The sequence below is a fragment of the Watersipora subatra genome, chromosome 1, assembly GCF_963576615.1.
Source record: "Watersipora subatra chromosome 1, tzWatSuba1.1, whole genome shotgun sequence".
NCBI lineage: Eukaryota > Metazoa > Bryozoa > Gymnolaemata > Cheilostomatida > Watersiporidae > Watersipora > Watersipora subatra.
This window is the reverse complement of record NC_088708.1, coordinates 27,329,200-27,348,168: the sequence shown is the minus strand read 5'-3', so window position 1 is coordinate 27,348,168 and position 18,969 is coordinate 27,329,200. Positions and strand designations below refer to the sequence as shown.

At 37.1% G+C, this 18,969-nt stretch overlaps 1 protein-coding gene across 2 annotated transcripts; it reads right to left on the bottom strand.

The window, feature by feature from the left end:
• Positions 1-17: 17 nt before the first annotated feature.
• On the bottom strand, positions 18-18,781 carry LOC137396949 (enolase-phosphatase E1-like). 2 transcript variants are annotated; one of them, XM_068083246.1, is made up of 7 exons: positions 18,721-18,781; positions 13,846-13,940; positions 11,083-11,184; positions 9,615-9,811; positions 1,597-1,729; positions 1,348-1,471; positions 18-154 (listed from the first exon to the last, which is right to left on the bottom strand). In XM_068083246.1, exons 2-7 carry the CDS (start codon positions 13,927-13,929, stop codon positions 24-26), a joined length of 771 nt encoding a protein of 256 aa, XP_067939347.1. In that variant the 5' UTR covers positions 13,930-13,940; positions 18,721-18,781; the 3' UTR covers positions 18-23. The 2 variants fall into 2 exon arrangements, with proteins under 2 accessions (XP_067939347.1, XP_067939339.1); XM_068083238.1 differs by lacking the exon at positions 18,721-18,781 and adding an exon at positions 16,921-17,047.
• Positions 18,782-18,969: the final 188 nt, after the last annotated feature.

Genomic DNA, 18,969 nt, shown 5'->3' with positions numbered 1-18,969 from the left:
TGGTCTGGAGTTGTGTGTGTGGATTACTCAAACTTGAGCTGATGGAAGTCAGTCATGGTCTCATATTCTTCCAATTGTTGGACAGTCAGTGGACCATTCCCTGGTCTCACCATTATTGTAGTCTGCATTCCTGCTGCCTTGGCAGCCCTTGCTTCTATAAACAATATCAGACAGCAAGTACATGTAGTAGCACAGCTGATTTTGATACAAATTGCAGATATGAGGTATTCCAAATATAAATTTATTGACTTCAAATTAGACCCTTGCTCAATTCTTTCAGTACTGTTTCTCTACAGCTGCCGAAAACAGTGTTAACTTAGCCCATGTACCATCCACTACATATGCAAAATATACTACAGCGGTAATCTAGCATATAACACCTACTCTATCTGTTAAAGATACAGTGTTAATTTAGCCTTCAACTATATCTGTTAGATGTGCAGTAGGCACTCCTACAACATAAATAATCTGTTCCAGGAACATTTACGTTATACCGAATTTACGTTATATGAACAGTAAAATACATGTACATATAAATTGCCTAATCCATTCCAAGATCTTTACAAACTCACCCTTATGGCCACCCAAAAAGAAAAAATTATTCTCAATGTTTTAATTTGTAGGCTAAACCACAACTGCATTATTATTGGTTTGCATCGATATCTTGTCTCCTTTTTCTGATTAATTTCACTGGTTTTATAGACCATGGTTGCAGCAATTTTACAATAAGTTGATTGGGAGCGCACATTCTCGACGTTCATTTACGATAATTTGTTTATTTTTTTCTTAACAGAAAAGTCATTTCTGTAAAAAAAAACTAATAACAAATCTTTTATACATCTACAATATGTCTATAATAAAGCAAAACAAAAATGTTTTTACTATAAAAAAAGGTGTGTCTACTTGTTCATCGTCTATCTATATCCAGGGGTCAAGGTTAGAATAGAAGATAACTTTCGACGATACTCCAACTCGTGACATTCAGATTGGTAGACTGATACTGCAACACCTGCACCAATCGATTGCCTTTAAGTATTTATGAACAATTGCGCAGCTACCTGTTCTCTGTTTAGTCAACACATCTGACGATTAATCACCACAAACTAGAATGTCGTGGAGGTTGTATATATAGTATGTAAACACTATAATACGTACAGTGTTTTTCTCACAAGTGCTGCGAGATGCATTACTATTCAGATCGAATTTGAGAACTTGCACAGACTTGACACCTTACATTATATAGAATTTCTTATGTAGTACGAAGTAAAAACTTCACATAAATTCTTTTCGCTGTCTGGAATTTTCGTTATAGGAGTGTCTACTGTAGTGTTGATTTAGCACATATACCTTCCACAATATCTGTCAGAAATATAATCTCATTTGGCATCACTCCAAGTTGCTCTGCTATGGTGCTGTAACTTTTTGTCTCTTTTTTACCTCCGACTCTGGTGTCAAAGTTTTGAGAAATGAGCTGTAATGATGCACACAGTATTGTAAGGTAGACAGTATTGCAAGAGTTCCCCAAAATTCTATCTCCCGCAATAAATAATGCATAGTAAAACATCTCATGGTATCCAATCAAAGAAGATCAGTTACCTCGGTAAGGTCCCCCTTCACTGAATACTTGAACAGTAGCTTTTGAGCAGCAACGCTGCCAGATGAATAGATGCAGATGGACTTCCCCAACTTTTTCCATGTTTTCATGCAAGAGGCCACATCCTCAAATAAACTGCAATGAAAAAGACCATGGAAACAATAGAAATCCAAGGCCAAACATCTGCAGACCAATTTCCCAGGCAGTCTAGTAGTTACCGTGAAGGGAGAGAGAGGGAGAGAGGATGAGAGGGGAGATGTAAAGCAACATTGTTGGTTATGACAAGAGCTGCAAGGAATAGACTAAACGATGATTGAAATAAGTGAAAAGGACTTTCAAAAACCTGGAATTCGATTTGGTTATATTATTACTGCAACCGTTATATACACTTCAAAGTAATACTCAAGCAATTCCCCAACAAACAGCAGTCAAGGAAACCTGTCAACCAAACTGCTATAAAAATATTCACTGGTATTACCGGAACCTTATGGTTTTTACAACACTGCCCACCTATATCGTAGGTTCTTTAAGATACTGATGAAAACTTTAAATTTTACAGTCTTGCTGAAGAATGATGTGAGTATTTAATCACTGAATAACAGATACCATAACAGACACTATAACAGACACTATGGTGTATATATGCAATAGTGAATAAAACCATAGTATACACATAACAGTAAATATATATAGCAAATGCAGCGGTATATACAACCTGCAGTAAATATACCATAGCATATATTATGATTTATACACACTACAGTAGATATCTATAGTACATATTATAGATACAGTAAATCTATCAAGGTAATGGTATATGTTATTATTCTAAAGTGCATACATCATGCTAGAATTTCTATTAGTTACGGTGTGAGTATATACACAGTGTGTATATATATACACAGTATATATACAGTAATGCTATTAATTGTAAGCACCCTTGAGCATCGCGAGAAGTTTTAAAACTGGCTTTGGAATTTTGATGCAGAGAATCTGTTTTTGCAAGCTTCAAATCATTTCCAATAGTTTTATTGGCACAATATTGTACTGCAACAACAACAGCCATGGAAAGATTTTGACATGTGATGGTTTGTATTCAATTTTATTGGGTGGATAGGAACTAACTCTTTGGTAGTGACTCTAAAAAGGCCTTTGGAGTTTGAGAAGAGTGTAACACTTAGTAGGCTAGCCTTTTGCCTGTATAACAGCACACCTGCGTAGCACACTCTCAATAAAAGTGTGGAGCCGATCATCTGTTACTAATATGTCATGCCAAGCTCTGATGACAGACTCTTTTAGATTCTGGTTTGTCTCTACTGGCTATGACTTTGATTTGCTGCCAGAGATTCTCAATAAGATTAAGGTCGAGAGACTGAGCAGGCCATGACATCACTTTGGTTACACCGGAACCAAGTCTTCACAATTTGCTCAGCATGGAGCATTATCCTGCTGAAACATCTAGTCTCGGCTGTTCTGATCAAATGTCATTTGCAGAAGGGAGTAACTTAATTTTCATTGTTTCAATGTACTTCGCTGCATTCCTCCCTAACAGAAACCAATACAACGAGCACCAGCAAAAGAGAAACATCCTCAAATCATAATTGTAGGGATGCTTGATAGTTGATAAAAATGCTATGGCTTGTTTATATTTCCCTCTTGTCTTCTGATGGTTATTTGATCAGAGTGATTATGGAGGTAGCAGTTTGACTCATCACTCCATATTACCTTTTTCCACTGCTCTGTTGTCCAAGATGCATGCTGAACAGCCGACCAATAGCGCCGTGATCTTTGGCTTGCATTTACAAAGGCCTGCTTGCAAGGTCTTCTTGCTTTAAAACCATACTTCACCAGAATGATTTTGACAGTTGAACGTACAATCTTTATGCCAGTAGAGTCTCCAAGCTTCACAGCAAACTCAGCGCTGCCAGAGAAATGGTTAAGCTTGCACATGTGCACTAAAGTTTAGCACTACTAAGATTTACCATTATAGATATTGGTGAGGTGATCAGACCATCCACAATTCTTGAACTATCCGGTATGCTGGAACCTCTTGATGGTGTATTTAATAGTTGATCTTAAAGACCCTGAGTTGCACTGTTCCTATACCCCAAGCCTTGATGGTGTATTTAATAGTTGATCTTAAAGACCCTGAGTTGCACTGTTCCTATACCCCAAGCCTTGATGGTGTATTTAATAGTTGATCTTAAAGACCCTGAGTTGCACTGTTCATATACCCCAAGCCTTGATGGTGTATTTAATAGTTGATCTTAAAGACCCTGAGTTGCACTGTTCCTATACCCCAAGCCTTGATGGTGTATTTAATAGTTGATCTTAAAGACCCTGAGTTGCACTGTTCCTATACCCCAAGCCTTGATGGTGTATTTAATAGTTGATCTTAAAGACCCTGAGTTGCACTGTTCCTATACCCCAAGCCTTGATGGTGTATTTAATAGTTGATCTTAAAGACCCTGAGTTGCACTGTTCCTATACCCCAAGCCTTGATGGTGTATTTAATAGTTGATCTTAAAGACCCTGAGTTGCACTGTTCCTATACCCCAAGCCTTGATGGTGTATTTAATAGTTGATCTTAAAGACCCTGAGTTGCACTGTTCCTATACCCCAAGCCTTGATGGTGTATTTAATAGTTGATCTTAAAGACCCTGAGTTGCACTGTTCCTATACCCCAAGCCTTGATGGTGTATTTAATAGTTGATCTTAAAGACCCTGAGTTGCACTGTTCCTATACCCCAAGCCTTGATGGTGTATTTAATAGTTGATCTTAAAGACCCTGAGTTGCACTGTTCCTATACCCCAAGCCTTGATGGTGTATTTAATAGTTGATCTTAAAGACCCTGAGTTGCACTGTTCCTATACCCCAAGCCTTGATGGTGTATTTAATAGTTGATCTTAAAGACCCTGAGTTGCACTGTTCCTATACCCCAAGCCTTGATGGTGTATTTAATAGTTGATCTTAAAGACCCTGAGTTGCACTGTTCCTATACCCCAAGCCTTGATGGTGTATTTAATAGTTGATCTTAAAGACCCTGAGTTGCACTGTTCCTATACCCCAAGCCTTGATGGTGTATTTAATAGTTGATCTTAAAGACCCTGAGTTGCACTGTTCCTATACCCCAAGCCTTGATGGTGTATTTAATAGTTGATCTTAAAGACCCTGAGTTGCACTGTTCCTATACCCCAAGCCTTGATGGTGTATTTAATAGTTGATCTTAAAGACCCTGAGTTGCACTGTTCCTATACCCCAAGCCTTGATGGTGTATTTAATAGTTGATCTTAAAGACCCTGAGTTGCACTGTTCCTATACCCCAAGCCTTGATGGTGTATTTAATAGTTGATCTTAAAGACCCTGAGTTGCACTGTTCCTATACCCCAAGCCTTGATGGTGTATTTAATAGTTGATCTTAAAGACCCTGAGTTGCACAGTTCCTATACCCCAAGCTTTGCTGGTGTAAGTGAACAATCACTAATCTAAAAGATGCTGTTGTTCATACTCACTGGTGAGAATCAAGTAAAGTTAAAGCTGAGTTCTGCCTTGTTTTAGCCAGCAAGCAGCTTTTAAACTCTATCACTGTCTACACAATGTTTTGCATGACGTCTAACATAGGCTTCACATTGTTTTGTAATTTTGCTACAATCTTATTACAATCATCAAAAAATTTCGGAAACATGTAAATTCTCAAAATCAGCACTGCGAGTGAAAACTGAGTATGTAATTTTGAGTTGCATCATTTGACAGAACATCCGGTAAGGTTCGAGTAGATGTAAAGATGGATACACTTCAATATGATGAGTAATTGCTAATATCAATTGAAAAATACAAATTTTTAAAGGGTGCTAACAAATAATTGCACGACTATATCTATTTAAAATATATATATATATATATATATATATATATATAGTCTATCAAATCAAATTTGAGTAAAAGTTACTGAAATGGTTAAAAAGTTTTACTACTAAATAGTTTCGAGCATAGTAAGGGCACTCTTCAGGTAAAATGACCAAAGGTTCATAAAACGTATAAACGCAAGCTAAGCAATTATAGGTTTAAAATAAAGTGCACCTACTATGCGTGAAACTATTTAGTAGTAAAATGCTCTAACCATTTTGGTAACTTTTACTCAAATTTGATGTTAGTCAGCTCCAGTTTTACTATTGAGCACTTTTTCAAACAATGCGATAATCCTTCATATATATAGTATATATAGTGTATATATACTATATATATATAGTACATGTATATATATACTATATATAGTGTATATATAGTATGTATAAAATGTTGTTTCATCACTCCAATTAACTCATGTGGGTGGTAGTGTCTACTCAAGCTCGGGGCTCCTACCAGAGACCTGGTAGCTTGAGCACTCGCCTACAGGTCTTGTCAGTTCCCATAACATGTATTTCTGCAACTCACTTGTGCTGATGCTGCCAGTGTTTGGGCAAGCCACATTTGATGTTGGGTGTTATGACACCCAATGTTTCAATGAATACTGAGAGTACAGTTGTTATATGTTGGCACTTTTCAAGTGGGAGATATCTTTCCACTTTTTCCTTCTATTGACTTGCTTTGCTGTAGTCATTAGATATGGTTATATCTATTATAGTAGCCTTCTTGCTCTTTTTGTCCACTACCTTGATATCTGGTAGGGTTGCCAAGATGCACTTGTCAGTCTGGATGTTGAAGTCTACTAAGAGCTTAGCCCCGGTCAGTCTCATTGACCTAATTATGAGCTTCCCACCAGGGTTGTGGTTTATTGAGACTATACTCATCACAAAGGCTTCCGTACACTACACTTGCGACATGATTATTTCGCTCAGTGTATACATTGCCTGCTATCAGCTTGCATTTACTGATGACTTGTTGGATGGTCTCTGGTACATCATTGCACAGTCTGCTTCTAGGATCTTTTCTAGCGAGATATATCTGTGTTTAGAGTTGCCTAGTTGGGAGTATTTGTTCTTGAGCTGCCATGATTAACAACATTGTGTTGGCCATTAGGTGAGCTGGGTTGTGGTTTATTGAGACTATACTCATCACAAAGGCTTCCGTACACTACACCTGGGACATGATTATTTCGCTCAGTGTATACATTGCCTGCTATCTGCTTGCATCCACTGATGACTTGTTAGATGGTCTCTGGTACATCATTGCACAGTCTGCGTCTAGGATCTTTGCTAGCGAGATATATGTGTTTAGGGTTGCCTAGTTGGGAGTATTTGTTCTTGAGCTGCCATGATTAACAACATTGTGTTGGCCATTAGGTGAGCTCTGTTCAGACACATACATTTTTTGTATATGTTTGGTGGGGGTCGCCAACCTCAGATACCTGTCAGTAGTAGGCACTATGGAGAGGTTTAATGTGACAGTCAGGTTCCTCATTATCAGTTTACGGTTCCGTTGTCACAACAATCAAGTGGAATTCAGCTAGCAACTTGTCAATGATGGCAATGGAGACTGCATAAGCTTCCATGCTGTTTTTCTTTCACTGTTTGACGTAGCCTACACTTTTGATCCCTCTACCCCATATTTTCTACTCAGGTATAACATAGTAGTATATGACTTTGGATGGAGTGCTCAAAGCATGGTCAGCAGCATGCGAATTGCTATGTCTGTTTCCTTGGTAGCTTCTCTGTCCACCTTATGTCTGCTGGGTGCCTTACTGCTGTCAGTGCATAGGTCTTTATTGTCGTAACCTGGTTCCTGGCATTGAGCTAACTTCGTAGAAACTGCCGAATGAATTCCTTGTACTCTTATTTAATATCCTTGATGGTACCGGTTGATATTTCCAGGCCATCTGTGTGCACAGGATGGCCTTTCTTGAGGATTAACTTTCCACATTTTTTTATACCATCAAGGTTATTCTGATGTCCTTGCTGTATACCTGAGAAAGACGAATTAGCGAATCAATGTTCCTTTTCTTCTTTGCATACAGCTTGCTTGGGCAGATTACCAATTTATATTGTAATTCCTTCTATCTGAAATCATCTTCATTAGAGATTCATTTAAGAGGATTCGTCGTTAGTAAAAGGTGACTTTTTAATCAATGTTAAATTGCCAGACATGATGAAGTGCAATATGGATGTCAACGCCTTTTATTTTTGTGTTACAGTACTAGTTGTTTCGAATGTGCCAGCTTTCATACAACAAAATTTTGTACATGCAACTAATGAGATGACTAAAATGTTGGCCAACATGACATTCACCTCATTGGAATGAAGCTCTAACCAACTGAGCTAATCAGCCATGTTCTAAAGCCTCAGAAATAATTGTGACCATAAGTATTCTTTGCGCTTTGTGACAAAATACGCAAACAGACAGATGGAAAACAGTCAAGAATAATATATATTAGATATACATTTTTTAATTATTAGTTATATTTATATATAGATATCTACACTGCAGTATACCGTATATAGTTGCTTATTCAGATATATAGTCTGACTAAGCCTCAACTTTGAGTCCTAACAAACCTCAACTTTTATAACATGGTTGCAACATGTTTATTCAGATATATAGTCTTACTGCACCTCAACTACTATGACATATGGTTGCAACATGTTTATTCAGATATATAGTCTTACTGCACCTCAACTACTATGACATATGGTTGCTACATGTTTATTCAGATATATAGTCTTACTGCACCTCAACTACTATGACATATGGTTGCAACATGTTTATTCAGATATATAGTCTTACTGCACCTCAACTACCATGACATATGGTTGCAACATGTTTATTCAGATATATAGTCTTACTGCACCTCAACTACTATGACATATGGTTGCAACATGTTTATTCAGATATATAGTCTTACTGCTCCTCAACTACCATGACATATGGTTGCTACATGTTTATTCAGATATATAGTCTTACGGCACCTCAACTACTATGACATATGGTTGCAACATGTTTATTCAGATATATAGTCTTACTGCTCCTCAAATACCATGACATATGGTTGCTACATGTTTATTCAGATATATAGTCTTACTGCACCTCAACTACTATGACGTATGGTTGCTACATGTTTATTCAGATATATAGTCTTAAGGCGTTGTCACACGAGCACCGAACCAATGTAGGATCGGTTCGGAGGCTGGTTCGGTTCGTGGCATATGTCACATGGCATCCGAAGTCACTTCGCTTTTTAGATACCATACATATAGAGACAGGACACGGTTTCATTAGTAGTTTTTATGTATTTGAGTTAAATATTTCTATTGTAAACAAAAACTTTGAGGAACAATTATAAATTATAATTACACAGCAGATTTATCACAAAATTGTTCAGCTGCTCAAAATAAATCACTCGATACAAAGATTTTGCCAACCCTTCCAATCAACATAATTATATTTTTGTATTAACATATGAATGTTTTTCTATGCTGAGTACATAACCAAAAAAAACAGTCTTTATCATAGTACTGTGGTTTTACATAAATAAATCAGTCAACGATACTTCATCAGGATGAATATGACACATTACTTATATTCTACACGAAAGAAAATCACAACCATTCTCTTACATTTATGCAAAACTTAAGTGCAACATCTTACATTTATGCAACACAATCACAAGTCCGGGCGAACCTTGTCGTAAATTGCTTCATGTTGTTTATTTAATGAAATAAAAGTATCGTCCCATTTCTTTTTTTACTTTACTCACACGCACGTAAGGAAAAATGTGACGTGTGCTCGCTAGAATTCTAGAAATTTTAACCAGCCAATAAGAGAAAGGGTTCGGCCACGAAATTTCGAGCAGGACCGAAATGGTTCGTTTTGGCCAGAAATGTCTTCGGCCGAACTTTTTACAGCTGAGAGCGACGTCGTTTTGCGTCATTTAGTTCGGTTCGGGGCTCATGTGACCACCCCTTTACTGCGCCTCAACTACTATGACATATGGTTGCTACATGTTTATTCAGATATATAGTCTTACTGCACCTCAACTATCATGACATATGGTTCCTACATGCTTATTCAGATATATAGTCTTACTGTGCCTCAATTTCTTTTTTTTCATAAGCATCGACCCACATATGACCTTGAAGTTGCTTCAAAGCTGTTGTTTTTCTGTCACTACTCATTTGCCATTCAACATTGGATATGACAGACTGGATAATCTCTGATTGGACACTCTCAGTGGATAGGATTGGAGGAGCGGAGAGTATGCCATCTGTCCTGTCTCGCTCAGCCTAGTCAAGTGTACCACCAGCAGGTTATTTTAGCATGACAAACAATGCTGAAGGGATCAATTTACTAAAAATCATGCATGATTTGTAGGTGAACTACAAATCATGTTTTGTTAAAGGGGAAGTCAGAGGGAATGTGGTGCAAATGCGCCGGAGAGAGCACAAAGGCTGGGGCTACCACATGAAAATCAGTGATTACATCAAGTGCCTAATAGGGCCCCAACTCTATTTGCTAACAGAATGAATAATACAACAAAGTGGAAGACCCTTCCCGCCATCACCGGTGGCCTTTTAAAGAATCAAATCCCAAAATGTTGTTCACAGCTCAGATGTACTAGACCTCGGCAGATATTAGATAGCAGCGCTGCCTCCAACATATCTACTGATTAGCTATATATCTCACAAATAGATAATCAGAACACTCCATTATCTGGCAGTGAATGTAGCTGACGTGTCACCATGGCCTTTACAGAAATTAGGCAACAAGGATAAGCAGATTGTGTTAATCAAACTCCGTGATGAAAAGACTTCCACAGATTACCCATAGAACATAATTATACTTACTCCCTACAATACTTGTTAATAGCAAAAAGCATGAAATTATTAGAAATGCGAGTGAAGGCACAAATGAAAGACAAACTAAAGGACTTCGTTAACAACAACAATAGTATTGTCAGAAACAACAATAAATTTCAATATTAGTAAATACAATCAACAGTAAGATATTATATTGTTATTAAGTTTGTCGCTACTGCTGCCCAGACATCACTCAGTTTCTGCAGCGACCACAGTGCGAGGAGCAATATTCCAGTAAATTGTAAACTTACCAAACATCTCTGACAAGCATTGTCTACAAGTAAACATTTAAAGATTGCACCTCCTCGCTGACAATAAGAACCCGAGTCCGTGACTTCCCTTTCGTTAAAGCTGTGGTATAGCCAAGAGAACCAAAAGTCAGTTTGAATAGCGGTAATCTTGATAAAAGATATCAAAAGTAATTCCGCAGCATTAGTTAACTTTATAATTGAGTGATAAATTTTTTTTTTGCATGAATGCCAAAAAAATTTTGAATTGGAATTTTAGATCAATTGACACTCATATCCTTGCGGCTAACTAGCAATACTGTTGCCCATTCAGAGTGTTAGGCAAGATGTAGAATATTCCAGACAGCAGAAAATAAGGCCAATTTCCTATAAATTTTAACAGTTTTGAAGATGAAAATCTGGATGCAGCTGCTACAAGGACCTAAGATAAATGTGAAAAAAAAAGGTTACCTGCTCCCTCAGAGCATCAATATCAGCCATCATCTCAGGCTCATTCCAGTGATTGTCAAGGTGGTGCTTTAAGTTCCGGAGTACATATGGGAAGAGTTCATCCTGTGGAGACAACTTTATGAGCATTCTCACAACAAGAGCAAAACCTTATAAGTTGGCCTTTAAAATGATATCTAGATTCTATCACAGCCGCTGTAGACCTTGATTGATGAGTCAGCTTGATTGCATTGTTACATTACACCAAGCAAATCGATATATTGGATGTCACTGAAAATGTACTTATAATGCCAGTTAATCCATACAAGGGACTGAGACTACTGGTATCAGGTGAAACCGGATGAAAAGAATCTGACATTATTTTTATATATTACTATTGTTAACAAAAACTGCTAATATTCATCAAGATTTCCTAAGGCAGAGATTTTCACCACCTGTGCTGCCACACACTAGTCTGCCGTGAGAGTTCGTCAAGTGTGCCGTGAGAAATTATTCAATGTCACTTTTTTGAAATTTAAAATTTTATAAAACATTTATTAATCATTTTCTGTAAATATTACGGTATGTCATTGTCTGGTGTCCATGCTGTAAAGACTGGGAGGGTAATTTAATGTTCGTCAGTGTGGCTGATAGCCTTGTTCCTCCGAGAGACTTAATGATGCACATGGGAGGTTGTGGTAACAGTCATGGAGAAGTTTTTGAAAATGACAACTGCAAACTCCGAATTGGGCTCTGTACAATATTCTGACCCAGATGAAAGCCCTAGTATAAGTGGTGGGAAAAAGAAAGCAAAGACGGTGAGCTCAAGGCAATATAGTGTAAGCTATCTTTCGTATAGATTTACTTTCACCGGGGATAATACAACACCTACTTCATTATGCCTGGTATGTGGCGAGAAGCTATCCAACAGCGCTATGGTGCCGAGCAAGCTTAAACCCCATCTCCAAACAAAACACCCACTACTTCAAAACAAGCCAATAAACTATTTTGTTCGCCTGCATGAAATTACAACTGGAGAAGAAATTTTCGGGTTACATCGCAATATCTGGACCATGGAGGACTTACGTAAGAAAACTGCAAAGTGCTTGCACTGATGGAGCTGCAACCATGGTCGGGCGCACCAAAGTCTTTGTGAGCAGAGTGAAGAAAAGAAACCCAGACCTGACACACTGTTTTTTTGCACCGTGAGGCCCTTGTTGCTAAGACTTTACCAGCAGAACAGGTTCCTGTGTTGGACGATGCGGAGAGCATAGTGAACTTGGTAAAGACACGACCTCTGAAAAGCCATATATTTGCATCTCTGTGTGAGAAAATGGAAGCGGAGCATAAGGCCTCATTACTTTATACGGAGGTAAGATGGTTGTCGCTCGATAAGGCCCTGGCCCGTGTGTATGAGCTACAAGAGGAACTTCAAATGTTTCTGACAAATGAGATGTCTGATTACTCACATCTTTTTTCAAGTGATGCACAAAGCTGGCATATCTGGCTGATATATTTCATCATCTGAACGAACTGAACACAAGGATGCAGGGCCGAAATAAAAACCTGCTTACAAGCACAAATAAAGTAAATGGATTCCATTTAAAGGACCACCTCTGGCAACAACATGTGCTACGTGCCAACCTGGCGATGTTTTGACCCACAGAGAAATGGCAATGTCCCACCGCTGCACTGTGTGAGGTAATATGTAAACATTTGAAGTCTTGAGCAGAAGTTGTCATTTTATTTCTTTTCAGCCTCCACTGAATGCTTTGACTGGGTAAGGGACCCATACAGCTCAGCATCAGTTGTTGGAAAGGACATGACTTTACACGAGCAGGAGGACCTAGCTGAACTGAAACAGGATCGAGGTTTAAAATTAAGATTTGCTGATTTTCCTTCGGACAGTTTTTGGTTGACTGTTGCCAAGGAGTTCTCCATTCTGGCCAACAAAGCTGTTCTGACATCGCTCCCATTCTCCACAACATATCTGTGTGAGCAGAGCTTTTCAAGCCTAACCTCTATAAAAACTAAAAACAGAGAGAGACTGAGATCTGTTGAAGAAGAGCTTCATGCGTGTCTTTCTTCTATTCATGCCAGGATATCGGCTTTGCGTTCATCTAAACAGTCCCAGGTTTCACACTGAGTATAAATAAATTGAGAAATTATATTGTAATTAAATATACTGTTCAGAGTGTCATTTTTTAACATTTTTGGTTAGTGGTGCGCCACAAAATTTTTCCAATGTAAAAACTGCACCCTGGCTTAAAAAAGGTTGAAAACCATTGCTCTAAAGGACCTATTCAATCCTAACATAAGGTTACTAACATATTCTGTCCTAACGTAAGGTTACTAACATATTCAATCTTAACATAAGGTTCCTAACATATTCAATCCTAATATTAGGTTACTAACATATTCAATCCTAAAATAAGGTTACTAACATTTTCAATCCTAACATAAGATTACTAACATATTCAATCCTAACATAAAGTTCCTAACATATTCAATCTTAACATAAGGCTACTAACATATTCAATCTTAACATAAGGCTACTAACATATTCAATCTTAACATAAGGCTACTAACATATTCAATCTTAACATAAGGCTACTAACATATTCAATCTTAACATAAGGCTACTAACATATTCAATCTTAACATAAGGCTACTAACATATTCAATCCTGACATCAAAAAACCAATACAATAAGTTCCAACTATTTCAAGTGGTTTCAACATGCACAGATAGTCTATGCGCATCAACAAATAGAAATAGGTTTATTACCTTAACAAAACTGATAGAGGTAGTGGTGCCCTCTATATCTAGCAATATTATCTTTGCATTGCTTGTGACAGTTGCAGCAGGCATGACTTGTGAAACTAAAAAATGACACAAAATACGGGTATAAGCCAAAACAGAACATTAATTGACCATTAAACATCATAATAAACACAACACACTAAAACTACACTTGGAAGAGATCCAAAAGGTAGCATGTTAGCACATGCAATAAATAAAATGATTTTATGATATTTTTAATAGGTATTTGAAAATAAAGTCAAAAGTAAACATGTACAAAACCTCTTTACGGATTTAAACCATAACAAGTTAATGCATATAAACTTAACAATGATTACTAGACGCGGCCTAGTCGATTACTACTATAGGTATCAAAAGAGAAGGGAATTGTAGATAGTATCTGTCTGCAGCATCCGTCGGTTCAGTTTGGTAATGTTTATATGTTGTACTGTCTATAATGTTGTAGGCGAGTGTGATCCTTACTATATCAAGTTCGATTTTTCACCATGCACAACGTCAATACCACTGAATATAAAACACCGCTACTAACATTGGCCAATAGAGGAATAAACTCATGATAACCCTAGTGATAAAACTTCTTTATATAATAGCTGACTTCCCAATTCTGCCACCAGTAACAATGAATAAAAAAGGACAACACAGCAAATAAAGTGTGTCGGACAGTTTCTGATAGCCTCTGAGTGTACCAATCTTCGCATGCAATGTCTTTAAAATCCACAAATATTTGTGGATGTTAAAATCGTATGGCAAACCAAGACCCGTCTTTTGGTTTGCCGCGCAAGGATATTGCGGATAAAATTGAACCGGCATTAATACGTGTTTATTAAATGGTTCACAAATACTCCCAACACATAGCATGATGCTCTAAATAAAGGATAAATTCATAATTATGAATATCTTGACGTAACATTTTGTGTAAGTGGGATATTTATAGCTGTGCTCAATACATCATCTGTGATTATTAGGGTTCTTGCTCATGAGAACCACTTATGCGGATGCTACTTTGTTAGGCTCAGAGCTACGGCCAAGGTTAACACTTAACTGGGTCACCAGGCAGAAACGGACTGAGTTCAGAACTAATGATAGAAAAGATTTGAGCTTTTTGGTCACAAAGCGGATGCCTCAAAGCTTTTTGCAACTTTTGCCCTTTGTACATCACCGATGAGAGCCTGAATGAATGTCAGATTTTAGGGTCACCAACTCTTACAGAGCTGTCAGCTCACTAAGTCTACCTAAATTGCTCAAGTATGCTATATTCACAAATTTGTAAATAATCAGTAAATGATAAAGTGTACATGCCAGAACTGACACACTATGATCTACAGTAAAGATCTGAGGTAGAAAAACTGATGTTTTATCAGGGTGTCATTTTGGTTGGTTTGCCAAAATTTTATATTCACTACTTTATTGCATTTAAAGAAATGTGATAAAGAGTATGACATATCTGCCCTTTATGTTTTATTTTAAAATGTTGGTTAAGAACCAAGTTGATGCACTCAGTATATTTTAATTATTTGCGTATAACATAATTAGTAAAGCTCCATTCTATTTCTGCCAATACCATTGGTATTATGTAAAACTAACAAGTATTTTCCAGGACATCCGACTTCCTTAAATAATCAATGGTGAAGTTGATACTGACTTATTTAGTTGCCTGAGGCAGTGCCCACTGAGTAGGTTGATAGAAGAGTACCGGCTGATCCTTTGATAATTGTTGTTATCTAACAATATCATTACTAGGTTTGCTGTAATTATGTGCTAGCACTAATCACATGAGCCATGAGTAAGGTTGTGTTGACCTCCATGTATCATGCTTTTACTATGTCATGCCATGACTTAAGGAAATATATAAAACCAGAATAGAAACTGGCATGGTCAGAAGTGCAAGAACAAACCACTTAGATGCGCTTCATACTTTCTTTTTCCTGAATCGTGTCCCAGATATTCAGCATCTCCATACATAACTACTGAAACAAACTTCTCAAAAACAGGAGAACAAGCAACGATAATTTAACTCCACTATCTTGTTTATTGATGCAAATGATTAACTTTTTATGCTTGAGTTACCAAAAAAAATTGTATGTCTCAAAAAGCTTTGCAGAAAATATCAAGATTGAATGTTTGAATGATGCTGGAATACACTAAGAGCAGGTAGCCAAGCTCATCATATTAAATGACAAAAAGCATTCAGCAATACCATTGTATTAAACAAATCTCTAAAATGTATCAAAATTTATTTTTATTGTAATGTAGTATACAGAAAATGTGAAAATACATGTAAAGACATCCACTAACTATTTTACAGTCGACTGCTAAAATTTCATGCTCAGCTAACTAGAGTTTACAAAAAGAAGCCAATAGCACTAATAGAAGCTGTTCACAAGCTCATATTAAAAATTTGATAGAGGTTATGCATGTAGTAGGACTGCTTACTTCAATTATTAAACCCTTCTACTTTGCCATAGTAGTTAGTCGTTTTTATAACCAGAAACCAAAACATTGATATCAAGCTCTTAGTAACACAAATTCACAGAATTATTAATTACAGCTGCTCTAATTAAGGTGTAATCATACTGTAAGACTGGCCAAATTAGTATCTAATAGAAACCGTATATGATCGGTGCTCTAAATTAATTTTCGAACAGATTTCTTCCCGTTTTAGCGAGTTCAAATATCATTCGTCTTCTCTAAAACCTCATGCTATCTCCGGTATAGCATGAGGTTTTAGAGAAGACGAATGATATTTGAAAAATACATTTGTTTTTGAGAAGAATGTATAAGAGAAACCCACTAAAACATCAATTAATTTCAAATGCTATAAATTTTGGATGGTCCAATACTCCATACTTCATCTATCTGCTGAAAAGGTCATCAATTAGTTTTGTCATTTTTAGCATCTACAATTTGTTGAGAAATGATCTTTTTGGTGATCACTTTGTTATGAGGGCTAGAGATTCAAAATTGCCTAAATACCTCATGGATAAATATAGACAACAAGTTTTGATGTATTCCAAAAGGTAGTGAGAACCTGAAACTTGCCTAGCTTGAACTTCTGCTAGTCAAAAGCATGGCTGAACTAGCGACCTTCACAAACTTATGAGTGACGTTTGGGAGCGTTGCTGATTATTTCGCGAAGAGTGACAGGCGTCTTAGGTTTTTAGGGCTACACTTCCTGTACTGAAAGTAGAATGAGATTGTCTTCAAGAATCACTGTCAGTCACAGACTTGGATACGGCTTTGGATACTTCAAACCGAAACTGGTGAAGTTTCGTTTTATCGTGTTGATTTATGGACAAATAATAAACCACTTAGTATTCCTACTTACACAATCATTGCCACCTCGTCAACGTCACCTACAGTGATAAATGGTCAACTCGTCTGTTACTTTTCAATTATCCCCGTCATCAGGTCATCAAAATCTTCATAAAACATGATAGGACCCTCACTAGAAAAGGTGCATTACGGATACTAAAAAATGTAATGTTTTACAGAATGGAACGCAACCCATAATGTTGCTTTGCTAGATTCGTATCTGCATTGATTCCACTCCAAGATGCTACGTCACCACCCTACAGTGTATGTAATTATGGACAACTTTTTTTTCTTCGATGAGTGCGGGCTGACATTTATGTATTGTTACTTCACTAAACCAACTACTTGCAGGTATTTTTGGTTATATGTTAGAATCATCTTTTTTATTCGTTTGCCTAGTTTCTGGTCCTTTTTACAAACAAGGTTGAATACTGTTGTATGAAAGTATTAGCAAAAGCAGATAGCATAATGGAGAAACAAATAAATCACTGGAAGTATACGCAATACTACAGCAAACAAAATCATATGGTACATCAGAGAACCATCAAGAAAAACAGTTATCGTATACCCATCTACAAGCGGATTAGAAACTTCCAGTAAAAGTAACCCATGAAAAAAGAGATATCAATTGGCTTAACAAAAAGCCACCAAAAAATTAGACCTCTACCAGACATTACCAAATAACTGGAATTAGTCATAATTTCCGATCAGTAAACTCCCATGACATACTTGAGATAAGTACTCAGATACTAACCCTCTGCAACATAAAGAACCGAACCTGAGTGCCTCGCCACTTTCTCACAAATTAACAGAGACCTCTATAAAAACACACAGCTCCAATGGCTTGGCCTCTTTTTCCCGCCTGTAGAGCTCTTCCTCCAACTGCCTGCTGAGGCCCTTCCCCTGCCTGTGGAGCCTCGTTCGCCATTATCTAATGAGCCTCTTTACCTTCGCTATCTCAATTGCTGAGCCGATATATTTATTGACAGTCATGACACTCGTTTGTCTGTCGAAACTCACAGCCATCTGGTACTGAGCAAAGGAACATGGACAACCATGCGAGTAGGAACGTAACATTCATTGCCTATTTTAACTGGTTATTGTTTTAGAATTTTGTTAGTTGTGTATTTGAATTGTTTGACTTACAGAATAAAGAAATTTTTGCTAGTAAATATCATAATTGCTCATAATAGCTCAACACCTTAACTAATGCCTGAACCAGCAATAATCAAATTAGTTCACACAAGCTAAACAAAAATGTACAAATTGAACATAGTCAGAATAAAATAAGATGACGAAGAAAATTCAACACCGAGGCATATGTGGATTCAGATTAATTATAGATAACATAATTTCTCCCAAATCCACCAGTGACAACATACTCACAGGAGCGCAGCATAAACAAACATCGTTATAAACATTCAATTGTGTACCCGAAAAAAATAGCTGGTGCGGTATAGCTTTGTATTTATTCGAGCCTGGCCTCCCATAAATAAACAATTATTTCGAGTTTTACCATAAGCATACTTTTTATATGTTATATGTGATAATAATTAATCACATGTACATATACATGTATTATGAAGCACATGCACTGCATATATGCAAAAACATGGATAAAAGCAAAGAAAAATGTTGCAAGCAAAGGCGGCTGTCCTGGTCAATGCCCGCATCAAGTCTGCCAACTATTTTGTAACTATGTAATTCTTGACCTAGTAAAGATTGACATACTACATGGAAACGCTAGTAGTACAAAATACGTGTGCTGTCCAACTA